Here is a 19,127-nt window from a genome sequence, read left to right as displayed (position 1 = left end):
ATATATATATATATATATATATATATATATATATATAAAAAACAATCCCCCTAAACCACCTTCTATTTTCACTTCATTTACATAAATGACCTAAGAAATTCTGAAAGAGAAACATCTAAATAAAGAGTTGACCAATATACGGTAGACTCAGTCCATGAGATAAATGTTCATTTGTATGATATCATTTGGAGAAAGTATTTTCCAAATTATTATGAATATTTTAAAAATAAACTTGTGCTCAAAATTAATTTTAACACCTCAGAGAGATAATGATGATCCACACTTAAGTTCTGGTTTTTAAGAATACAGAGGAAAATTTTAGTGTATATTATATATGTGTATGTATAAATAGAATAAACTTACTTTCATTTTTTTTCCATCAAAAGTGGCATGCCTCAGTATGCTTCTTCATTCAAAATGAGTTTATTACCTTCTAAACCACCTTTACATTAACATTCTTAGTTTGGAAAACTAAAAAACACAGTAGTTTCATTAAGTTGAAAATATAGAGAAGATGATTCAATATCTCCTGAGCTGATGACTTTACTATTCTTTTCTTTCAGGGGAGAGGGGGGAGAGGGGTGAAGAGACAAAGCATAGGTGGGACTGGACTTACCTGTGATCGTGACATGGGTAAACCAAGGCCCACTGTATTAGTGCTCATCATAGAGAAATTCATACTTTGGGAAGATGTCATGGTTCCTTGGGAAGAGCCCATTAAATCAAATAGATCTGAAGTATTTGAGGCTGCTGGAGGCTGACTCAGTGTTGGCTGTGAGCTACTGAAGAGTTCCACACTTGGCTGGGAGGGGCTACTGAAAAGCTCTCCACTAGAAGCCATGGGACCAGAAGAAGCTTGGTTGAAGGCACTCCAGTCACCAAAGTCTCCATTCCCACTTGTTGCTGAACCTGGTGGGGGAAGAGTGGGGGGAAGAGAAGAAAGGTAAGAGACTTTTTGAAAGTCATAGAACAAATGCAACATTCTGTGAACTGAAACAAATGAGAGCTGATTTGTGTCCATCCAGATTAACATCTGCAGGTACAATCTCCATCTGGACTTCGTTCTCTCTCATGAATATTTCATGAGTTTTAACAAGGTAGCAATGAAAAAAAAAAAAGAAACTCTTACATATAAAGTAAAATCTATGTTTGACAGGTCTTCAGGTGACATACTTCTGAAATGACAGTGAAAGAGGTTCCCTTCAGCCAAGTCTACAAATTAAAAGTGCTTCTAGTTAGATGATAATGGTATGTGCAGGTTGAGACTGTCAAAAAGGAAGGAGAGATTTTTCAGTCAGTTCTAAAATGACTGAACTTTTTCCAGGGAATACCAGTATTCCCCCCCAAAAAAAAGAAGAAAAAAAAAGAGCCTGGTAGAGGCAACAAATGCTTTGAAAAACTATTGTCGTTTCATAGGACTGACTCTCTAGGAAGCCAAGCTACTTAGAGTATCTAAAACAACACCATTAAGTTAATGAAATTCAATTAATAGAATACAAACAAAAATAAGAAACCAGTAAAAATTAAGAGTATTCAGACTATCTATAGCATCTTCCAACTTACCTGGCCATTTCTTCAAGGCTAGCACATTTTGCAAAGTCATGATGTGGTAGCAATACTAACTCATCCTATTTCTTGCTTTAACTTGGTTGCAGTATCATTTTTTAATAAAAAAATCTTTCAAGAAGCAACATTAAAAAAAAGCAAATAAAAAATATGTTCTTTTAAAATACATTTATAGTTTCAAAGCTGAAAATAAAGCTTTGTATGGAACATTTAATTCACAGTTAACGTCTGCTGTGAGCAAATGCATAATAACTAAGGGAACACCTTTCTCCTTTCAGTAAGTAGACAGCAAATTTTTCTTAACTCTCACTTAAAATAAAGGTATTTAACTGTTCCAAACACCATAGAGTACATTTTCTTCAAGTGAGTTGTACATGAGACTATTAAAAGTAAATAATTCTTTGAGAAATGAATTCATTTGCAGCCCCCAAGCAGTTTAACAATTTAATTCAAGAAATTCATTACCTCAGGGCCTTCACTAAAGCTAGTCTTTGATCTCTTCTACAAAAAAAGAGATTGTATTGGGATATTTCAACTAGTACTACATATTAAAATTTCAAACCCATGTTAGGTAATCTGGATGGATAAAGTAAACACTGAAGGTGCTAATTCTCCACTTATTTGACTAAAGTATGTTTTAGAAAATGGGGAGTGGAAAGGGCAAAAGTTTTGCCCGTTTATAAAATTTTACCAAAGCTGATTAATTAAAAGAGTGAAAGATTTCTAGTGGGGCTCTTATTATTCATAAATGATTAATCATTTCACAAGTCTCTGCCCCTTGCATAATGTTGATCAGGTTAGATTAATCATATTCACACACGTAAACAAATGTATTATTTAAACTACATACGTATTCAAATGATATACACAGCAGACAGGGTCACATATATAAGAACTTTAAATATTGTAACTAAAGAGGGGGCTTAAGACATTTTTTCTGTTCATTTTGATTTTCATGAACTGAAGTCTATTAACTCTTGGTTGTAGACAATCAATCATAATTCCCAATGAAACATTTAAGTAATAAATCAAAAGCTCTGGTTTCCTATTAACCTATGTTTCTGGAAAGCAGTTACTACCTCTGCTTGAAGTAGCTACTTTGGAGAATAAAGAAACATGTAATTTACTTTATGTTACACATAAATTACATATCCATTCCATCTCAAATTAAGGAATTTTATATCTAACTCAGGAATCTTCTCATATCTGCATGTCCAATTAAAAGAGTTGTGAACTGAAAAAAAGAAAGCATACTGCAACTTTAAAAGGATTTTGTGGTAGAGTCTAGGTCACTAGACCATTACTAAAAAAGCAGAACAATCCTAACAAAATGTTTCTTTACAGTTTCATAAAGATTTTACTAGGACAAATCTTTAAACAAATATTTAAACCATCTCCATATCTGTTTGCCTCTTCTTCTCACTGCTTATTCAGTGTCCTCTCCTCGGATAGCTGATATTTCTAAGTAAGCAGACATAGAAAGGGACCTGCTACAGTAGCCTTGTATTACCACTCCCTCCTTTTGGGATGTCAAAAAGAGGTTCTCAAATCATTTTAGGGCTATTTTAAGATCTCTGCATCATGAAGTTTTAGCCTAGACAGTTACATTTTGTAGTAATTGATTTAAATATCTAAATTATTAAAGAGTCTGAGCTCAACAGTTCATATCAATCTTGATTTATCTAAGAGTTCTTCTGGAAAAAAAAGCATACTAATTTCTAAACTACACTACAAACCAAAAGACTGTTATAAATATAGACTGGATTTCAATGCTTGATTTGATTCCTCTACTGCTCCCAAAAATGAAGAATTATTTATAACTTGAAACTCAGTAACTCCAAGAAAAGGCAACTGACCTGAATTACAATTTTTCTCCAAACCAAAAGGCATTTTTATAAATAAGAGATTTATGCAACAGTACAACAGTATGAATCATTTGACAAATTTTACTTTTCATCCTAAATGCCCTTATGAGCGAACAGGAAGTCACACATACCAGAGACGGGGAAAAAAAAAAAAAACAACCCTGAGGTGGAATTTAAAAAGAAAAAAATTCTTTAACTTAACCCTTTAGTTCCATAGTCAATAAAATCTTATTATACCTTGTAAAGGAAAGTTTCCTGATGCAGCAGCTGATCCAAAGTCAGCAAACCCTCCAAATAGATCAGCTGATCCACCTGGAAATTATGGACAGAGAAAAAGTAAATATTACCTTCAAATAAGAGCTAGTAATTCCAAAGCCATTTTTAACATCTTAAGTTTTAGAATAGAAAAAAAAAACCCAGAATCCTCTCCCCATAATGCTTAAAAGCAAGAGTTAATCAACATTAGTTTGCACGACACTACAATGGTTCTCTTAAGTAACTAGTGTCACTCAGTTCTATTTCTGGTGAAATAAAATGTACCATTTTGGGTGTTAAAAGTCATGATATTAAAAAAAAACTAAGCTAGGGATGCCACAAAAAGATGAAATTATTCTGTTATTAAAATCTGAATCTGATTGGGTTAAAAACCAAAACACATAACAAATGGGGAATATCAAAGCCCTAATGCTTCAGGGAGATTAATTTTTAGCATGAAAATTCTGGTCCACATATTGTCAAAATATTAACGTTAAAAATATCAAGATTTATTTTTCTGATGTTTCAAGGACAAAGTGAAGCTCATTTTTAAACTACTTTACTTAAAAAAAAAGTCCAAATCACAAATATATAAATATATAACTCAAATAATGCAATATCTAATTTTTAAAATTCTTGTTTGTAAATTTATGCCAAATTTAATTTCTAGCAACAGTTTCAACTGATACATCCTTTAAAGTTACACTATATTGAATATTTCTTTCTTCATTTCTGTTTTAAACTTTCTAATAGGCTGACCTAAATTCTGAAATGTTTGCCCTTATTTTTGTTTGTCCTTAAAGAATTCACCTCATAACAGTCATAACCTTAGAAGTAGCAGCAGCTCAATTATTGTGCTTTTAGTGTTATGCGTACATTATATAGGTTACATCACAGCTGCTTAGCCTGCAGTGCTTAGAAACTAGCCAGGTGGGACTGGAACATCTGTGCTGCACTCAAACACCACCAGGGACAACTTCCAACATCTGGTGCCATTTCTGAATTGTCTTATCGCTGCAAGACATTCTGCCCCATCTGCTACACTCAACTGGGTTAATTAAACTAGAACCATCTCCCCTTTTTAATAAATGGCCAGCAGTAATGAAAGGAACAATTCAGTTTCTGATACATGTGTACTTGTATTCCTTTTTAATGCCATTTTATTGTACTCAGCTATCAGCAGGCATAACAAATACCCTTCTCCCTCCCCCAAATGGGATCTAGCACCAACTACATCTAAACTCCTAAAAGATATTAAACCAAAGATGGAGTCACATTTCTGTACTTTATATATATAGTCTTCAAAGCATAATGTCATTACAACCTTAGTTTTCCCAGTATTTGTACATGTATTACAATATGTGCTAATTAGTAAATTAACCTGATCCATAAATTAATCCAATTTGTTTACATTAATTTAACTTAGTAATTAAAAAAACTTGAATATAGGTCAAGGAAAATAACCAATTTCAAACTAACAGATTTACTATTGGATGATAGGACTGTGTTTTTATGATTCCACAGGATCATTGATTTAGAGATGGGATGTTAGGGGTCATCTAGTTCACCCCCCTCATTTTACAGGAAGAACTGAAGCTCAGAAAAGGTAAATAAATGACTTGCCCAACGTCACAGGGAGGAAGTGGAAGAAAGGCTCCAAATCCAGGTCCTGCAACCCCAAAGCCAACACTTTCCCCATTGGGCCACATTGTTTTGTATTAACAAATGTGAACAGGCGAGCTGTTTTCAATTTCCCCAAATAATGGGCAAAACACAATGTATTTTCACTTAAGCACCAGCTCCTCTCAAACTGTGGACTCTAAATTTAAATGCTCCCATGTCCTAAATTAAAGCCCTCAGTAATCAACCTGGTTCATTACACTTCTCCACCTTTTACATAAAGGCCATCCATAACAGAGGCATTTAGTGCAGACTCTAAATATCTCCTCACCTTCTATACCATAAAAAAACTGCCCAAATCAAATGTGTTAGAGGAGGCCCAAGTGGACTACCTTTTGTAGGAAAGGGCCATCACCTCAAAAGGACAGCTGATATTTCTTTCATTTCATAATTATCAAGTGCATTCAGTCCAATTATGATTCTACTTAGGCTCAACAAAACAAATACTACCTTAAGTCTGATGTTTCAAAGTTTTGAAATCAAAATCTTTTATGTTTCAGTCAAATTTCCTCACTTGTCTGGGAAATCTTTTACCTAAATGTGTGGTACAATTCACATAAAAATCATTAAACCCACCAACACTTTTAAAATTTCTCAGGTTGTCCCTGCTAATTTCTTTGAAGAGAATTTTAAAAGCTGTCTTCTGACCCCTCACATTCTTTGTTGATAAGAAAAAATGTTCCCATACGCTATGCAGAAAGTATATATATTGGTCTATCACAAATCAAATGCATGTGAAAGACTGTTAAACTTCACAACATAAGCTATCCTTCAAGATTCCCACATGAGAGCTGTCATTATAAATGAACCATTTCCATCTGCCTTCTCAGGGCAGCAAGAAGGTTATTTACAATCACCAGCTGGTAACATGTCTTTTTTCACAACCCTGTTATACAAAGGAAAAATATAGCCAAACTACATGGTGTTTAAAATACAGAGTAAATAACATCTACTTTGAGAAGTGTTTTCATCAGCTAGATATTAAAACTGATGGCTAAAATAAAACTTTCTAATGCAGGAACACCTGATTTTTGAGTTGGTATCTTGAGAATGCACTAGGTGTTCAATATTAATATCTATGCAAACAACTTCAGTCTAAGTCTTAGCTTTGTTAAGGGTTTCACTACAGATGTGTACTTAAGTGTGTATTTAAATCTCTAAATTATTCATTACTAGAAAATCCTTGGTATACATATAATGAAAACTAATTTTCGGATACTTTGTAATTTTATGAGGTTGATAAGAGGATTTTACATTATTCTCTTTTTTATAAGAGAAAAGTTTGTCAATAACCTATAACTCCCCCTTGAATTCTATATGCCAACAAACTTTAAATGGGCATCTCCCAAATTTGTACTGAGTGTATTTTTTCTTTTGAACACCACCAAGCATATAAATTATCTTCTATGAGGGCATTCTATGGATCAGTACTTTAGTTAGTTAAGAGGGACCTTTGGAATTGTTTTTGAAGGAAATGTGATATATTCAGTACTAAAAGTAAAACAGGTTGCCCTTCCCATATTTGATGCTTGCCATTTACCACCTACAAAAGCCACCAAAATATCCCAAAGACATAGTTACACGTGAAAATATCCCAACATCAGAAAGTTTTCGTGGCATCTAGTAATGAATCTTGATGAATGGCTGGGTGTTAGTTTTGTTTTAAACTCTGGAACATTTTATAACAGTTTTACCACAGGTATTCTCAAAGATGCTAACAAGAAGTATGAAACCCCCTCTAAAACATAAAAATTTTTCTTTTTTTCCTCAAAGGAGATAGTCATCTGTAAGCAGCACAGATGCCATATCTGCTTAGCTTTTACAGTTCATGCTCTTATTACCTCCAGGATGACACAAGTATAAATATAGGCACATCTGCTAAACAGCACACAAATGGCATCCCACACAGTAATGTGAATGTGGCAACTTTCTACACCTTCAGATATGTAGGTGAATCTTTTTTCAATAGTAAAGTCAGTTTGAAACTGTTTGTATATTATTAAAGCATTTACATAGAGATCCAAGGTAACTGATCATTTTCTCACGTGACAAATTAGATTTAAGAAAGACTGAAAAAACAAGAAAAGGGTCTTAAAAGTAGTTTCTAAGACAATTCTTCCATTTTGCTCAATGTGAGAATTTAGAGATTCTATTCAAACTTTCACTAAGTATTGGGGAAAAAAGTTGACAAAACTTTAACTATGGTTTGTCTGCTACCATATCTCACTATATTAATAATGATTTCTATTTAATTGGTCAAACTTTTGCTAGTACTCGAGGAAGAAAGCTGCTCAAAGATTTCTTGCCAAAGAACGGAAGCATGTTGGTGCTTAATAATTCTCTCTGTTCAAAGTAATGCTGATATACCCCCTGCCCCAAAAGGTTATATTCATCCAACTGACCTTCCTAGGACTGCTCTATTACAAACACACCAGAGGTTACATGGAAGAAGCTGTTTAACACTTCAATCCAGGAAGTCCAAAATAGTTGCTACTTTGTGACACTAATTCTGTATTAAAGATAAATTTCAATTTAATCATTTTACATATCTATAGAAGGAGAGAACTCAAACATAAAGTACACCCAAAAGAAGGAAAACGAATCATTAAGTGGCTAAAATATTTAATAATTCTTTGGGGCTGCCAAACTAATAATGTTTGATAATTTTAGATCTATCTATCTAGGGTATGAATATGAAGAAACAAAAAGGTAAAAGGCTGTGAAAAGCAGAGAGAAGGACAAATGGGAACCTAGACTTTCTAATGCAAACAGGCCAGGTTTATGAATGAAAATACCTTCAGTTATGTCTTCCACTTAACCTGGAATGAAAATTGTTTAGCTCAAATGTGCTTTAAATATTAATTGTATTCAAACTGTGCCACTCAGTCTACTTTGGAAGATTATTTATCTCTTTCTTTACCCTATCATCTTTCTTCTTGCTGTCTGAATTTTACTTAACATGTATTTAAAGCAGACTTAGCAAAATATGCGCTTTGCATTAGGAGTTTTACTTGTTGATCTGTCTTCACCAAAACAGTAATTTATTGTACTACAATTCATACACACAACCTTAAAAAAGAACAATTTTCCTGAAATCAAATTTTCAAGGTTTTAAAAATATATGAAAGGGGTTGCGAGGTGACACAGTGGATAGAGCACTAGCCCTGGAGTCAGGAGGACCCAAGTTCAAATCTGGCCTCAGGCACATCACACTCACTAGCTGTGTGACTCTGGGCAAGTCACTTAACCCCAATTGCCTCACTAAAAAAAAAAAGTTAAAAAATATGTATATTATAGGAAGGACACTTAGACATAGCAGAGATTTAGAATGAAAGTTAAGAAGATTTTATCTCCATGTACTGAAAAAAACCTACTACACAAACTGAGGAAATACTATTGCTGGGCCTCTTTCCTACAAACTGAACAAAAACTTGCCATGCCTTCTAGACAATGCCTCAAGTTCAAAGAGCCAAAAGACGGTACAATTCTATGGAGGAGCAATAAAACAGGCAGAACCTAGTACTTTATCCTCCTAAAGCAGAAAGAGCTCAATGGTTAGGCAGCTTTATGAAGAAAAGCATTATCCTCTCTCCAAGTCAATTCAGAAAAACCAGAAAGGGACAAATGTGACCTCAGTGACAAATTCCACTAAGCATATATAAGCTGAACATAACACTAATGTTATCGAGAGCAGGACTACTTTAAAGTCATTGGAATGAGATCTTCTAAAAAGTGATTTTGTAATAAGCTTTATTTTTTTTAAGTTATTTTACCCACAAACATATAATGTACAGAGTACTATGCTAGGTACTGGGGATGCAAACTAGCAGGAGGCTGGACTAGATGACTTCTAAAGTCCCTTCTGGCTTTAAATCTGTAAGTCTATGAGGAGGTATGGTTCCTACTTTTAAAGGATTTAGATCTTGTTGTGAACAGGAAACATACATAAAAGATAGTAGCAAGGTAAGTATTTGACTAAATTGAGCAAAACAAGCTTGAAGTTTCCTCCAACAAAATATCCTCTATTCATATTGAGATCATACAGAAGATTCCTTGAGAGTTCTGATTACAAAGATAACTATTCAACAATCCTTTGATAACCAATACTGCTTAAGCAAAGCATAAAATAAGGAGACACCAAATGTGTTTGTCATTGTCAGGAAGGGCTGTCCTAAATTTCTAAATATTCCTGTTTGTAGATACATCAAGCTAAGGAGTTCTACAAGGTTTCCTCAATGACATTCTATCCACTCAAAAGAGACTGGCCTAGTAATCATGCAACAAAAATGAAAACAATTAAAAATGCATATTATGCAGGCAATAACATTCAATGAGTGTGTCTGTGCATGTATTAGTATTATTCTGGAAAAGTGTTGAAGACAGACAATGAAGAGCTGGGCCCATGATTGAGCAAAGTGGGCTGGACTGCATTTGGGAAATTGTATAGCATTTTCAAAGATTTCCAAGTTGATTCTTGCCATGAAATCACATCTTTTAAATAGTAATACTCTACCAGTGACACAATGTGGCTATCATAGAACACCAAGCCCACAGAAAAATCAAAACGCAGGAGACCCAAAGGGAAATAGAAAAACATTTGGGGCGAAGAAAGGTGTTCGTAGACAGGTTATAGCATGCTAATGTTCCATAATAATGATCACAATAGCATAAAACATTCATCAAAGACATATATGTGACCAGAAAAAAAGAAGTGGGCTGATCATGTAGAAAAGGCAGGGGTTAACAGGCTGGACAATATTAAAATATCTAAACAAATTCTTCTGTCTCATAGATAGTACATGGAGGATGTATGAAATGACAGACAAAAGTCAATGAGAAAATATGGCAGGGTTGCAATCTGGAAGGGCAGCTATACCTTTAAGTTCATAGATCTGTCTATGTCACATGTCATATGCTATATGGCAACTAAGTGGCATAGATTACAGGGAGTATAAGCACTGAGAGAGATGTGATCACTTAAGCGTTAGTGAAGTTAGTCAGCCTTTCTATTACCATATTACATATAATCAAACAGTCAATACCATGACAGAACTGCAGGTTAGTAGTCAATCTCTCTGTCACTCACACACACACACACACACACACACACACACCCTCTGCAATCCCTCTGCCCTAAGTGCAGTTGTCTTTTCCACCTTTCTTTTTATAGGATCATGAAATATTTGAATTACAAAATACTGATTAAGAGTATGTAGTCAATCTCTTCGTTTTACAAAAGGAAGTGATGCTTTCAGTGACTTGTCTACAGTAAAAAGGACAGAGTAGGGACAATAGAAGAAAGGTCTTCCTTATTCCTAATTTAATGCTGTTTCCATTACATATTACACAAACTCCTTTTCAGAAATACTATTTTAACAACTTTCTTTCCAGTTGTTTAAAAGTAATACAATATGTTTTTTATTGGAGTCAGAGAAGTTCTGTGATGAAAGTTTTTTTAGTGAGGAAAAAAAAGTAAACATGAAGCTTACCTGTTGGTTGGCTAGTGCCATCAAACAGTAGATCAACAAGGTCACCAGATGATTTGCTGCTAGGCACTGAAGTCTAAAAGCAAACCCACAACATATAAGTTTTAAATAAACTTAATTTCTTAGATTTTTCTAGAACACAACTCTTCAAATGTATAAAATTTTTAAGTAACTGAAAAAGTTGAGTGGACGGTAACTCTGGCCAGCTGGACAATTATTAAGTTTTACATTTTATTCATTTCTACTTCTAAACAAAGCAGCTAGATATTCATTTTTAACAAGAGGAGTCATATTATTTTTGAAAAGACTAGAGCAGAACCAGGAGAATGTTATACACAGTAACAGCCACATTGTGCAATGACTTTGATAGACTTAGCTCTTCTCAGTAATGCAAGGATCTAAGACCTCTCCAAAAGTCTCATGATGAAAAAGGCTATCCACATCCAGAGAAAGAACTATGGAGTTTGAATGCAAATCGAAGAATACTATTTGCTCTTTTTTTTTCTTGTTTTGTTTCTTCTTTCTTGTAGTTTCTCCTATTGGTTCTAATTCTTCTTACAAGATGACTAATGTGAAAATATGTTTAGTAGGAATGTATATGTAGAGCCTATATTAGATTGCATGCTGTCTTGGGAAAGGAGACTGGGAGGGAGGAGAAAATTTAAAATTCAAAATCTTACGGAAGTGATTGTTGATAACTAAAAATAAATTTAAAAAAGACTAGTTAACTTCAACTACACAGACAACTCTAAAACGCACAGTCCCAGGTTCCAAACTGCACTAGGCAGATGTGATTCCTCAGAAAAAGCTTCCAAACATTAATGAAATCATACTTCTTCTAGTTAAAAATAAAATAAGAAAAAAACTTTGCAAACACTGACAAGTCTACAAACATTTATTAAGTGGTTACAGCATGTCCAAAACTGTAGGCATTATGACAAATACCATGAAGATAATATGATCATTATCCTAAATCAGCTCATAATAAAATTAAATTGGAAGAACCAAAATGTACATATGAAAACTAGAAGGGAAAGATAACTGTAGATAGGAGTGATTCCCACAAAGAAGTGGGACTTTAAAGAGGTGAACTGATAAAGAGGAGTGTGGAGGGGTTCCATACAAATATACACGAATCCAGTTGGGCAGGTCTGGCTAGGAAAGGCAGGGCCAACTGATGGAAACTGAATTTCAGGTTAAGCGACATTGTCCTATCCCAAATTCCAAATACATAATTCATTCTTGCCTGAACCTTTGTTTATGATGTTTATTCTCTTGTCCTCTCTATCAAAACAAATTATCTGAATCTTTCAAAAGATCAAATCGAATGAGACAATACTTGTAAAGCACTTAGCACAGTACCTAGCATATAGCAGACACCATATAAATGCTTATTCTATTCCCCTTCCCCTTCAAAGCTCAAATCAAGCCCTACTGTGTTCATGAAATCTTTCCTAATTATACACTACCCTACATTAATCTCTCTTTTCTCTGAGCTAATATTTAGTCTAGACCAGTGGTGTCAAATTCAAACAGAAATGGAGGTCACTAAACCATACATAAAGTCTTTTGGGAGACATACTGACTTAGGAAACTACATATTAACATTATTTATGTCCTATTTTTATTTATTTTGTTAAATATTTTCGAGTAACATTTTAATCTGGTTTTCGTAGTACTTGAATGTTGTAGGTGGGCCACATGTTTGACACCTCTGGTCTAGACCAAGCAATCTAGTACTTGATAGATATATTTCTGATGATTCTTCTTCCTAAATAGTCTCATGTACATACTGTCTCCCTAACTAGATTGTGAACTCTGGTGATGATGTCTTAAAACGTTTGGTGACATATGTCACATCTCCCAATAACAGGTTTGAATAACAAGCGATTTTTTTCCCAACCAAGATTGGGCAGAATTATAGACCAACATGGAAGGTATATTGCTCATTACCTATATGGTATTTATAATCAAACCCTATGCTATACTACTTATACCTTACAAGAGTTATACCAAACTTTCAAGATATTTATATATATATATATATATATTTCTTTTTTTCAGTTTTCTAAGTCAGCATATGATAGAAGATAGAGTTGGAATAAGAACTTTGAGAAAATAAAACACCGAGAAAAGCATCAATATCATAGATGAGAATTTATCCAAAGAGGCAAGTTTCTCTATTAACACTGGCAAATTCAGCATATCAGGTTCGCTTTTAGACTGACTGATGAACAATTTGAAGCAAAATAGTTTTCTGATACTCTTCAAAGCTGACTGGCAAATTGGTACACCTGCCCCCCCTTTTCAAGTATATGTTAAATATATATGTATATACAGCCCCTATATACTTTATTTCTTTTCTAAAATCTTCAATAGGAGTTCACACTCAGAAATTCTTCTGTGGCTCCAATAGTGATGTTAGTTATTCTCAGAAGACAGAGGTAGCTCCAAGAAAGAAATCTATAAATGACATTCTGTTTCTTCTACCTAAAAAGAAGTGTTGCTTCTGCATTCAGGATTTGTGTTTAGGGATCACCAATTGAACATTTTCTCTGCCAAAGAGCTCTCTTATCATAAATAGATTTGCTGGAGAATCCCTAATTAACATGGCTACCTACAGCAGACTGTACTGTGCCCGTGCTGCAGAATTTTGAAAATACATAAACTTGGGGCTATTCCTACCTTTAATGAAGACTGAGGTGTATGAGTTGTAGCATTTTGATCTGGACTTGCTTTATCCCCTGTGTAATGTGCTGCTGCTCCAAGATCAATGGTTTTGGAAGGATTTGCTGTGCGTTTGTGTCTCGTGGTGGTTGTCTCTGTGGCCTGTGTAATGTGAATATGTTTTGTCGTCACGGTTTCCTCTTCATCTTTGAATTCACTTTTGGGAGATTTACCTCTTCTCGTTTTCTTTTCTTCATCACTATCACTAAAAGATATTTTTAAAAATCAAGCAAAATAGTAAGATGATACTATTCTGAAACAGTTACCCATAGTGATTTGTATTTAGGAATTTGAGGCACAGTAACAACAAAATTCCATACTTTATTATACTGGCTGAGATCATCAGAAAGCTATCTGAATAAATGCTTTAGTGAAAGGAACAGCAATACATTTCAAACAACTCTTATGAAGTGCATTTCCTATGTAAAAATATAAAAATTTTAAATAACCAAAAATAAATAACAAATAAGTGTTATATAGATCTCATTTGACTCCCCCCCCAAATCTTGTGAAATAAGTAAATACTGCAAATATCATTATCCATCTCAATGTCGTCAATAAGGAAAATGACTGAAAATGCCTTGAGAAATTGACTGATTTATCCAACGCACCTTTCTGCTATATTATACTGCTTTCTAAAGCGCCTATCAGTGCTTACTTCATCTGAGATTTGGAGTCTCACTTAAAAAAAAAACATATCAGGATCATCTTGATAGCAGCATTATCTTACCAGATTTACATAGTGTAAGCATCTGGGTTTGGCATCCATTTTCTTGCAAAGAGGCTTCCTGTTTAGTTCTTCTACATAGTACTATATTATTACTAACTCACCTGAGCAAACTTTTCAAACACTATAATTATTATTCCCTATTTCAATGGATAATTAATTGATTTCTACATAAGTGGGAAAAATCCTCAGAATTTAATTCACTTAGTAACAAGTATGCTGCATTTTACTCTACATGGAAAGCTTAAATGTACTGAAATATTTTGAATAATATTCTTCTGGGTAAAGTCTAAAACAAAAGTTTTTCTAACAGAATAAAAGAAAATGGGCTAGTGCCTTTAGGTGTCAAAACTCAAATCAACACTGGTGATTTGGGAGAAAATAAGAAGACTATGCCTCATGTCCTGTTTTATCTAATCTTAAAGTAGGCACTTTAATTTAGAGATAATACTTAATATAGTATAGAAAAAAAAATCCCTACTGTGCTCTAAAAATTACTATTGAAATGCTCTAATTCAGTCTAGGCTAAAAGCAATTTCCTACTTATACATGAATCATTTTGGAACTCTGAAAATCTAAAATGAAGCCCCTTTCTACAGAGAAAGGGGTTAACGTAAGTTTTGTTGCTACATGGTTTTAAAGCCACAACTTTGAAAAGCATTCAGTGGCCCTTCCTACTTAGCAGCACAACAATAACTGGACTGAAGAATCATAATAGTAGTGTTGTGGATCATGCTAGTTATGCTGATGGAAATTTTACTTTTTTGCATTCCACATGTTTTAGATCCAGACTAACTTTGTAGCTTGTGACTTTCAAGCCCAAGTTACCAATAATGAAGTAATGAACTTTGTAGTTTGAGTTCTAAAAAGCGCCATGAAAAGATCAGATTTATCAATACTAAAGGATTCTTTCTTACCCTCATGCCTATTTGTTCTGGCCTGATACTCAGAAGTTGTCTATTAGCCATCTAAATATCTACATACCTCATTTCCTAAATAAGAAAGTGACAAAATAGACCTTGGCCAGAAAGCTTTTGCACATTCTAAGGAGTAAAGCCTTTGTTGTGTCAATTGTTAGAACTTAATTGACTAGGCCATATTCCCTTTCCAATTTATCCTCTCTATATTCTTTCATATCCTTCCCTCTACTACAACCTGAATACTCCAAACCAGAGAAATGAAAATGATAAGTTCTTGGACATATGTACAGAGGTTTTATTTTAGATTTAAGGAATGAATGGGAAAAGTTAAGGGAGGAAAGATGTGAAGAAACAGAGTAAAGAAAAAAGAAAAAGAAAAAAGTAAGATCAGAACACAGTAGAGGATACTAAGATGCAGAAAGTCAGATCCTTAGTAAACAGGCTGTCTATATCATCACATTATTTATCTTTTGGGTAAAGCCCTTCTGTAAAAGAACACCAAAAAGAAAATTCTAAAAACTCAAAAATTTTGGGGCCAATAAAGACAACATTCCAGAAATAATCTTGAAAGTGATGGTCAGTCTATGGTATTCCCCAGACCCTGAGATATAAACAAAACAAATGTGCTGAGAAGCAGGGTATTAGTAAATATTCCAGTACCTGCATAGCATTTAAATAAAACAAATATCTCAGGAGATTAGTTTCACTGTCACAGAAATATTACAGATTAATGTTCCCTTTAGAGGTAGCAGACTTCATAATGTAGGGAAGAAATAAATACTTAACATAGACTTATGAAAAAGCAACATAACAAATGCTGAAATAGTTTAGATTGTGCTCTATACAACTACTGGAGGAAAATGGGATGCATGAAAGTAGACGCCATACCTCAGAACCATACTGTGGCAATTAATTCTTCTGGTCTTTATTACTAACCTGCTGGGCACTTGGCTGTTTTTTAAATGTATATGATATGAGCACACTAGGAAGTGGCAGAGCGCAGAAGAATAAAACTCCAAATCTTAGCATTTCCTTCTATTTTGGAGAATAATTTCAATAAACTTGCAGTTCTCATCCCCATCTGAGGGGCAATTTCTTCTTCCTTATGTATTTCACCTGACACCTTAAGGCAACCCATATCCTGCTACAGAATCAGAATGAACACCAGGAGTTCTTGTTCTAAGGGAAATATTCACTCCAGGAGAGATTAAGCGACTTTAAGTAAATGCATAGAGAAAACTTGCTTAACTTTAGGAATTGGTGGGAGTGACTGATAAGGAAAATGAATTAATACTGCTGGCAAAACACATCTGACACAGCATTAAAAAAAAAAAAAAAAGCCACAACCCTTTTCAAGAGACCTAGGAGACAAAGTGTTAATACCTGCATCTTTCTGGGGAGTCTTCTCTATCTTTCCTGCGGAACTTGCTGATGGTATCATCAATTGTGCTTCCAATTTTATCACTCAGTTCACCTAATTTATCACTGAATGGAAAAGCACTCTTGTTTTTATCCCATTCTTCATCCCATTTTGACTTTGGTTCAGGATCGTACCTTTCACCTATACGATGCATTAAAAACACAAGTAAAATTAAGGACATTAAATTCAAAAAGATGCCTGCAGTTTTCATTTCTGAAGCTTTTCCTCCTACAAAACAGTTTTCAAAGTAAAACTGAAAGCTCCCACCGTGCTGAATCAACACAATCACAGCAAGGCACAGCATTTAATGCCAGTCATTAAGTGGCAAGAATGCAGATTCAAAAGCTTTTATGAAAACTTCCACAGCCTTATTGCCCAGCCCAGCATATCAGGAAGTTCTTAAATGCTGCTGAAAGGATCACCACAAGATAGAAAAATCAAACACAATGATAACAAGAAAATCAGGAATAGGAAAAAAAAATTAATGGTCATTTAAAGAAAAACATTTTGTTTTGGAGAAGATTTTAAGATATTTTAATGCTATGAATATTTGAGAACTACCATGGTACTCCAAAGCCTAGGAAAAGTATGTAATTTTGCCTTATTAAATGAAATCATGTATTAGAATATATCATGAAGAAAACCTATAGCAACATTAAACAAAAATCAAATTTCAGAAAAGAATGGAAAAGAAATGAGCACAACAAACATTTAGTTAAATAATACTGAATTGACACTAAAACATTACTTTCCAACTGGTCACGTATACGTTTGTCAGCAATTAAAAAACAACTGACAGCAATTTTGTAGATTCAAATGAAATAAAACAAATTCTCATTATCAAAGTTATATATTTTCTAATATATGAAATGAACTTAATAAGAGTTCTCTGCTTTAAATGACATCATCATCTAGTAGGGAGAACAGTTTTGTCTCAAACTTTTCTACTGTGTAGTTGGGGTAAGCAGTGGCTAGTCAAAGGAAACAAATTCTTGCCACTACCACTTACACAGAGTAGAAACAAGATGACTAACAAAAAGGACCTTGGCGTGAACGTAAACTAAACAGTTGAAAACAGAACATCACTTAATCAACTACACACGTAGTTCAAACATACACTTGGACCTGCATTACTTAGGAACTGTAGCAAGCAATGAATAAACAAGCCTAAGACCATAATTTCAAGAACTTCACTTTTAGTCTGGTTCATCTGGTGGCTTCAGAGAGAAATGGGGAAGAATGGCAATAAGTGGGATCTCCTTCAGTGATCTGGGGGTGTATTCTTGCAAATATGTCCAGACTGAACTTAGGAAAAAGTGAGAATAGGCTATGAGGTGAAATTTGACATGGGGGAAAATGGGGGTGGGGTGGGGTAATCTCTAAATGGTCTAACGAAAGCAGTCAAGGCATGGAAGGATTTGCTAACTAAAAATAATGAACTCTGGAATAAACTAGCATTTAATAGAAGACTTCTTTCAATAATGGTTTCTCAGTCTCTTAAGAATAAAGACTGTGTCAGGTGCTTCTAGAACAGACCAACATTATTTAAATGTGACCCAACAGTCTTTGAAAATAAAAGTGTAATACTAGAATTTACAATAATAGCTAAAGATTAAAAGAACATTTTTTTTAAGCCTAGAAATACTCCAACTTAAAAGGAATAATTATATCCATGCTACCCAGACAAAATTGAACTTGGCTAGGTTTATCTCTTCAATATTAGGGATATTTTCCAACAATGAAGTACAATCATAGGCAAAATCTAGATTAGATTATGAAAACAAGAATTATAGGAGAAAAAAATTATCATAGATTATGTACAAAGGCATTATACAAAAATTATTGAATGGTAGTGATAACATCATCTCACAGAAAAAGGAACTCTCATTATGTGAGAAATGGCTATTTGAATCTCTGGGCTACATAAATGACAATTTCAAAAATTTTAAAAGCACAAAAACATGACAGAAATAATTAAAACTTGCAACTATACTGTTTATTGCAATAGAAAGTAGCTCATTATGACAGACTTTAAAGACATTTCAAAGGTATCTTAAAGCTCTAAATTCTATGATCTTAAGTTTTCTATCACTACAAGATATACTTTTCTAATTATACTAACAGAGAGAGAAGAGGGATATGTGCAAGTAGTCTGTAAAGCAAATGTGTTGAAAAACACGATTTAAAATTTTTTAAAAAGGAAATAATTAGTGCTCCTAAACTACTCCTCTAAAAATAAAGCGCTATTTTGTTGAACAAAAATTTAAAATTTCTTAGATTCCTAATAATGTGCTTTAATTTTCAGTATAATAATCAGGACTATTTAAGAATTGCTCTTTACGTTATGTTTCTATTAATAAAACAATTTTCTGATTTTAGAAGTATTCCTGGATTTCAGGAATATTTGTGTTCAACTATTTTTCTTTTTCTTTGTGGGAACAGAATGTGAGAAATTAGAAATTCTTCATGCTTCCATATGTA

At 33.8% G+C, this 19,127-nt stretch overlaps 1 protein-coding gene across 3 annotated transcripts in view; it reads right to left on the bottom strand.

Moving 5' to 3' along the window:
• Positions 1-19,127, bottom strand: part of CLINT1 (clathrin interactor 1) — a 60,777-nt gene that overhangs the window by 4,173 nt on the left and 37,477 nt on the right. For all 3 annotated transcript variants that reach the window (XM_027841788.1, XM_027841789.1, XM_027841790.1), the window contains exons 6-10: positions 16,610-16,787; positions 13,538-13,784; positions 10,856-10,928; positions 3,669-3,743; positions 617-909 (exon numbers count right to left, since the gene is read on the bottom strand). In XM_027841788.1, the coding sequence (XP_027697589.1) occupies positions 617-909; positions 3,669-3,743; positions 10,856-10,928; positions 13,538-13,784; positions 16,610-16,787 (866 nt within the window). The remainder of the gene's footprint in view (positions 1-616; positions 910-3,668; positions 3,744-10,855; positions 10,929-13,537; positions 13,785-16,609; positions 16,788-19,127) is intronic.

The sequence above is a fragment of the Vombatus ursinus genome, unplaced genomic scaffold (genome assembly GCF_900497805.2).
Source record: "Vombatus ursinus unplaced genomic scaffold, bare-nosed wombat genome assembly UNPS02014863.1, whole genome shotgun sequence".
Taxonomy (NCBI): domain Eukaryota; kingdom Metazoa; phylum Chordata; class Mammalia; order Diprotodontia; family Vombatidae; genus Vombatus; species Vombatus ursinus.
The sequence above is the reverse complement of the archived record's forward strand: the minus strand, read 5'-3'. Positions and strand labels throughout refer to the sequence as shown.